This window comes from Lonchura striata, chromosome 4A, assembly GCF_050655825.1.
Source record: "Lonchura striata isolate lonStrDom1 chromosome 4A, ASM5065582v1, whole genome shotgun sequence".
In the NCBI taxonomy this organism is placed as follows: domain Eukaryota; kingdom Metazoa; phylum Chordata; class Aves; order Passeriformes; family Estrildidae; genus Lonchura; species Lonchura striata.
In genome coordinates this window covers 18,557,234-18,564,355 of record NC_140742.1, presented here as the reverse complement: position 1 = coordinate 18,564,355, position 7,122 = coordinate 18,557,234, and the positions used below count along the sequence as shown (strand labels likewise).

Here is a 7,122-nt window from a genome sequence, read left to right as displayed (position 1 = left end):
TCTAGGTATGACACTTTGTTAGCTGCTGCCAAAGTGTTGGTGCCCTCAGGCATGGAGGTGACAGGATGGCAGGGATTGCTTGTGATGACTCTCTAGACTTGCTAAAGTGGTTGCAGCTCTGTTTGTCCATGTAAAGGTGTTTGGGAACCTCTGGTCTGTCCAGTGTGGTGCTGTGGAACCATCACAATTTATGTGTAATTCTCTAAACCAGTTCTCCAAAGCAGATTTTGGAGATGGAGTATGTTTTTCCCAATATTTCTGCAAAATCCGTGGAAGACCTTATGTTTGCACCACTATAAAAGTGTGTCTTGCTCACTGAATTCGTGTGGGTTCTACTACAAAGCCTTTTTTTGCTGCTACAGATCACATGTACATGAGGTTTGCTGAGATCACTAACCTGAAGCTCCTCCACTAGAGATTAGACTCCAATTATTAAGGAACAATCTGATTGTGATGTTAATGTAACGCCTGGAAGATCAAACCTGCATGTCCTCTCCACGGGTATCAGCTTTTCTGAGATAAACACCGTTTATAGCCCTCCTGATAGATTTCTGAGCTGTTGTTCAAACAGGAAGGTGCTTTCTAGCAATCTCCTCTGGTGCACCCAAAGGCCTCTGTCCCCTGCAGTGTCATGGAGTTCATTCTGCCCTCATATCTTTCCTTCAAGGCTGAAAGATCCTTTAATGTGCCTTTAAGCAGATCTGATCGAGGAGGCTGTGGAAAGCCATGAGTTTGTGCACCAGTTTTTGCCCTGACAGAAGGTGTTTTCCAAAGAGGAGCTGCTTTCTCACCTCCAGTGCAAGGTCTCCCAGCAGGACCAGCAGAGCTGGGCACTGACAGCCTGTGCTGACTCCATCCCCACAGCTCCAGGAGGTCAGGGAGCCTTTGGAGGTGAACTGTGGGTGCAATTGCCAGCTGAGCACTCAGATAGCCAGAGGTGAATCCCTGAGGCTCTTTCCTGGCCTCAGGGGCATGGCTGGGGCAGGGAATGCCTCTCCCATTCCTGGCAGTGGGTGACTTGAGCCCAGCCTGGCAGTCAGGATTTGGGGTGTCCGGGAGCAGCCCCTTTTGTTGTGTATCCTCTGCTGCTCCTGAAAAGGCTGCTGCAAAGCCATGGGCAATCTTCCATATCAGCCCTGGCTTGCTGAGGGGCAGGAGGCTCTGGCACGGCGTGGGAGGCAGCTGGGAGTGTGCTGGGCTGGGCAAGAGGGTGGAGGAATGTGCTGCTCCTTTCCAAGTGTCTTGGCCCATCAGGAACCTGGCCTGAATTTCCTTCCCCCTCCCATCTCTCCTATCTGAGCAATTCCTGGGGGCTGTGGGCCGAGGTGGTCTGACACTCCCCAGAGAGCTTGCATGGATTATTTGCTGCTGCTTCAGGTCAGCTGTGCTAGGCAGAGATGAGCAGCGGGTTGGGAATGCCAGAAGGAGCTCTGCTTGCTGGAGGGCTCCAGGGAGGCAGGAGGTGTGTGATCCTGGTGGGTCTAGGGCAAACCTGTGCCCTTTTCCACCTGGGTGTGCTCTGCATGAGAAGAGGCTCTGCTTGCACCTGGGGCAGTGCTTGGTGGGCAAGGGCTGGATGCAGGGCCCATGGAGATGGGCTGTGTTTTTCCCTCTTTGGAAAAAGAACTTGTGACTTTCAGCACGTTTCTCGTGGCCAGCTGGTGAGGTTGCAGTCCCTGATCCCAGGTTGGGGTGTACTGAGGGTTTATAGTGCCTCTATCACTTTTGAAGATAAGGGCACATTCGTATTTTATTGCCCTGTTCCTTCCATCGAGGCATCATCCAGAGGGAGAAGAGGAGGGGGGAAGGACTCATTTCCTTATGACAGGGGATTAGTCACTGCCTGGCCCTCCAGTGAGGGCTGCAAGGCTCCCCACTCCACCACACCAGCAAGGCAAGGGCTTGAGGTGCAGAGAGCCCTTCCCCACCCAGCCCTCTTCCCACCCCTGCTTTCCCCACCTTGTCCTGAACTTGGCTGTGCTCCCCTGTGCCTTTCCTGCAGGGAATCCTGGAGCACCCTCAGCTTTTGCCATGGAGATGGTGAGGGGCAAGAGGCCATCTGAGGAGCTGGCTCTGTGCTGTGCTGGTGGGCTCCATCCCTTCACTCACGCTCAGCAGAGCTGCCCCTGGGCCAGGCTGGGCTCCTGTTCTCTCTGTCCCCAGCCTGGCCCAGTCCAGGCTGCCCTCAGGAACCTGCCTTACCAATGATGAGGAGCGTGGCTATTGCGTGATGCAGAGATAACCACTGTCATCACAGCTGTGCACCCGGTGTCCTCCCCTCCCCTTCCCCATCCTCCTTCCCGAGTGGAAAATCTGTGTCAACCTGCCTTGCCCTGTAGCCAAGTTTCACACCTTTGGGTGCATTCATGTGGAAGGGCAGGAAAGCTGGAGGGGAGAAACGTTTCCCTCCCTGAACCCCCCCCACTGCTTAATGCAGGGGTCCCCTGTGGCAGGGCTGGTGGCCCAGGGGCCCGGGGAACTGGTCCCTGTTCCAGTGTGATGGGTGTTTCTGTAGCCCAGCTCTGAGCCCTGCCTGCCTCTGCCTGTGCCAGCTGCCGTTCTCCTTCTGGGGGAAGCTTCCCTTCTGCTCCTTGAATTAAAGCATTAATAAGCCCAGCACCAATCAAGCTCTGAGCGTTTCAAATGCCCCTTTGTTTAATTAGCACAGCCTCTGCCCGCAGACAAGGGTGGGAGGCGAGGGGCGAGGACCCAGTGCCCAGGAATTCCTCCTCTTTAAGGTGTGACATTTTGTGCCAAGTATTTTCTCTCCCACTCTCTCCACCAGCTGCCCAGGGAAAAAAACCCGAAACATTTATGGCCAAAGGACTCTCAGAACTTGCAGCATCTCCTGGGGGGCTGCACCAGCAGGTTAAGCCTCTTGCATGCCCCAGGGCATTCTTTTCCCCAGGGCAGGAATAAATAACTCGGCTGGTCCGGGGTTCCTTGGCCATGGAAATGGGGACACTGGCCCTTGCCTCGAGATCCACCTTGGTCTCCTTCAGCGAGTGTCACCCTGGGGATGGGTGCCCTGTAGCTCCTTCTCTCTGAGGAGGGGAGAAAGCATGGCCCAGCATTATCAGGAGCACGTTAACCCCACAGCAAACATGATTTCACTGGTGCAAGGGTGACGGTGGTGACGTTCGAGTGGAGGACATGGTCCCTTCCTCTCCATGCCCTAATCTAAATTGCTTTATGAGGGGTCAGCAGGTAGACCAAGGCCTCCTGCTCCCTAGGGGACAAGGTGGTCTCTGGGTGGCCCTGTGCTGTGGCACAGCAGAGCAGGGGTTCTCTCACGTGGGGCAGTGGTACAGCAGATGGATTAAAACGTTCTTGCTCCCTGGTGGGCTGTGGGGCTGGGCTGCCTGCACCTCCTCTCCTGCCATGGCCTGGCATGTGCCAGCATCCCCCAGTGCCACCAGCAGCCTGTGTGGATGTCCTGCTGCTGTTCCCCTGCAGCCACGCAGCCTGTCCCTCCACACACTTGGCTCCTGCCTGCCCATCCCTTGCAGCTCTCCAGTGTCTCACTGGTGGCATCTTTCTCTCAAAATAGACCCTTCAAGGACCTGGGGGCCCAGGACCTGCCTGTGAGGCCTCTCTGCAGCTGAGCTGGGCTGCTAAGACTTCACCATAGCTGGGAGCTGCCTTTGGTCCTTGGGATCATGTTTGCCCCAGGAGTGCCAGTGCTCACTGGGATGGGGATGTGGGAATGCCAGGGCTGCCCATCACCTGGGGACCTGGGTGTGCCACACACAGGGGCAATGAATCTCCCTGTGGGCATCCCAGTCTCATCACACCTGCACTCCTGGAAACAAGAAGGGCTGGGGGACGGAGGGAAGGTGCTGCCTGCTATTATCCCACAGGGAGCTCTGCATGTCCCTGCTGGCACCCTGGCAGTAGTGGTGCGTGGCAACCTCCCAGCGTGGTGCCAGGGACAAACTGTGCCAGGGAGTGGCCCTCCTCCCCTTCAGCAGTGCTCCCACCTGCCTGGGCTCCCGGGTGACAAAGCCATCCGCTGTGGGGTGGGGGAGGCAGGCCAGAGCAAGGGCCAGGGGCACCTTTCACATCTTGGACCCCTCCACAGCCTCCTGCTGGCCCCTCGGTGCCAGAGAAAAGCCCGGATACAGTCTGGCTAGAAAGACGTATTTATTGCGACATCGGTTTGCAACCAGCACTCACCCCCCCAGCAGCGACTGCAGACCCCGCACATGCCCTTGGCCCTGCTGGGATGCCTGCATGGCCAGCGGCCGGTACCTGGGGCCACAAGCCCCCTCCCCTTTCCAGGCAGGTTCACTGGGGCTGCAGGCTGGGGTCCCGCCGTGCCAGGAGCTGCCCGCGAGCTGGCAGCGTGGGGTAAAGAACAGAAGCCGGATTCAGGGCCGCTCACCGGTGCAAGCCACCAGCTGGGATCTCCAAGCAGTCACAAGGCTCTCAGAATCCCAGGGAGAGAGCGGGGTCAGCCCCCCAAGCACATGAGAGGGCTGAGCACGGGCGATGCCGCCGTGCCCTCTGCTCTTACCGCGCTCCCTTGGTGCCAGCCCGGACGCTCTGGGGAGCCGGGAGAGGCGCCAGCCTGGTTCCCCCCTGCAGCCGCTACACGTATCCTGTCAGGTTGTAGGAATTGACTTCACTCTTGGTTTTCTGCGCCTGGCTGACAGAGGGCCGGGAGCTCTTGCTGGCCAGCAGCTGGGGCCGGTAGGCGCTGGAGTAGGCGGCGGTGCTGTCCCGGGCAGGGCAGGAGGTGCAGAGGATCAAGCCGCCGACGAGGGAGAGCAGGGAGGAGATGATGCCGAGGTAAAGAGCCTCCCCGAGCTCGAACTTCATGCTGTCGGGGATGACGGGGTTGCGGAAATCCCGCAGCACCACGTGGATGTTCCACACCAGCGGGATGAAGCAGAGCAGCCCCCCGAGGACGAAGACCGCGCCGCCTGCCACGGCCACGCGGTCCTTGGCCGGCGAGCCCTGGCTGAAGACGGTGCACCTCATGCCCACGACAGAGAGCAGGCAGGCCAGGGAGGACACGGCGCAGGAGCTCACCATGAGGGCTTGGGCCGCCTGGACGTCGGCGGGCAGGTTGAGCAGGGAGCTGTAGATGTCGCACTGGGTGATGCCCGTGCTGTACGTGGCGCACTCCATCCACAGCCCCTTGGTGAAGCTGATGGCCGTCACGATGCTGGAGCCGATGTAGGAGCTGGTCTTCCAGCTGGGCAGCAGCGTGGCCGTCAGCGTGCCGATGTAGCCCAGGAAGGCCACGGCGTAGCCCAGCAGCTGGAGCCCCATGGACACCATGGTGGGGGCTGGCTGTCGCTCTGTCGCCTGGCCGAGGCTCGCGGTGGTGGCCCAGGTCCCTCCCGTGTGCTCACGTTCCCATGGCCCTGGGAGAGGCTCGGCTCGCAGCGCTGCGGCTCCTCCCCGCTGCCGGGGGTGCCGGTTTTGTGCGGGTGGGAGCGCGGGGAGGTTACCTGCGGGAGAGCAAAGCAAATCTCCCCGTTAACGATTGACCCGAGCCCCTGGGGGAGCGCCAGGCGCCCTTTCACCCCCGCTATCTCCCCAGCCGGGCTCCGGGGGCAGAGCAGGCTGCCCAGGAAGGACGCCAAAGCCCTCCCCTGCACTGACGCCGCGGGCAGGATGGAGAGCCAGCTGCTGCTGGGGGAAAGTGCCCGCTGCCTTCCTCGAGCTCCCTTGTCTTCTGTGCTGCCTCCAGCTGAGGAAACCGAAAAGCTGTGGCTGCACCGTCTTATCTGGGACCTGCTGGAGGTGGCTTCAGGTGGTAAAACCAAAGCTCCCCCAGCTGAGAAAAAGGGATGGCACCTCATACCCATCTGCGTGGGGCTCACCCAAGACATCTGCAGTCACCCAGGACCCACCCCGAGCTGCTGAGGCTCCTTTGGGACAAAGGGACATGGCCACCTGAGATTGAACCATGGATATCAGCCTTTCTGCGCTGCTGGGGACAAGGATGGAGAGGGATGCGTGTGACAGTGACACCTGCATCCCCAGGAGAGCCTGGAGGCCCACAGAGGGCAGAATTACATCAGGGCTGGCATCTCCTTCGGGATGCTTCGCCAGCCAAGCGGGGTGACCTGTCCTGTGGAGGGGTGAGCAGCTCGGGGTGCAGCTCACGCTGGGACTTTGTGTCGGTGCCACCTTCTGCCCACAGCCCTGTACACAGGCGGGGGGGGTTGGCAGAGGTGGTGGAAAGGGTTGGTTTGTTTTCCCTCTGCTTTGTTTAAAAATTCCTCCTTCTGTGGTGCCTTGTGAAACCGGGCTGAGCCCCGGCACCGCGGCCAGTGGCCTCCCTCTCCCTGGGAACGCTCCTGGCTGAGCATGCTGCCACCACCCAGGGCCACCCCTGCTCCTGTCCCCCCCTCCCGCCACCTCCAATGTTGGCACCAAAGTTTCCCAGCTGTCTGTCTCCTCTCCTGTGCTCTAACCAAGACCTCCCACACCGTCTCAGCTGCTGGAAAAGAAACACCTGGGGTGCTCAGGGTGCTCAGGGTGCCGGCAGAAAGGTGAGGGAGGGAGGGAGGGAGCTCTGTGGTACTTACGGAGGGGGCTGGAGGTGCAGGGGGGGACCCGGGATGGCTGCAGCCGGGGGTCACCCAGGACTGGAGGCGGCTGCCTGGGGCAGGGTGAGCAGCCAGGGGATCAGGGGCTGCACTTGTTCAGCTACAGCTTTGCACAATCCACCTGCAAATCTCCTGGATCAGAGGCTTATTGCAGATCAGAATTAAACCCTTTGGGTGTCGGGGAGGACTGGGGAGCTGGGATGCCTTGCTTTGCTGGTTGTCTATGAATTATTGGGGTAGGTTCACCTAATGGGTTCAGGTTTGAGGCTTGCTGTCATCCTTCTGGACAGCCTGTGACTGTGCCACCATCCATGTGTCCACTCTGGGCTGTGCTGCCTGTATTGGGGTTTGAGGGGCAGTGAAACACCAGCAGGTTGAGCTCCCCACTCCTCAGCCTGAACTTTTGGTTTACTCTTCCTGGCCCTGCTTGTCCTCCACGGGGTTTGTTGTTGTAAGACTACTGGCCCAAATGAGGAGCAAATGGGGAAGGTAATGAGAGCTGTGCTGGCCCCGTGCCCCCTCCTGCTCACCGGCTGCCACAGATGGAGAGGGGCAG

At 59.4% G+C, this 7,122-nt stretch overlaps 1 protein-coding gene across 1 annotated transcript; it reads right to left on the bottom strand.

Annotated features, from left to right (window-relative positions):
- Nucleotides 1–4,126: 4,126 nt before the first annotated feature.
- CLDN2 (claudin 2) lies at nt 4,127–6,492 on the bottom strand. The gene has a single exon (XM_021534595.3). The coding sequence runs from the start codon at nt 5,284–5,286 to the stop codon at nt 4,591–4,593; it is 696 nt and encodes a 231-aa protein (XP_021390270.1). The 5' UTR covers nt 5,287–6,492; the 3' UTR covers nt 4,127–4,590.
- Between the last annotated feature and the right edge of the window lie 630 nt (nt 6,493–7,122).

What these genes read in the sequence shown, in the direction of transcription:
- CLDN2 (XM_021534595.3), bottom strand. Translation starts at nt 5,286, where the DNA reads ATGGTGTCCATGGGGCTCCAGCTGCTGGGCTACGCCGTGGCCTTCCTG.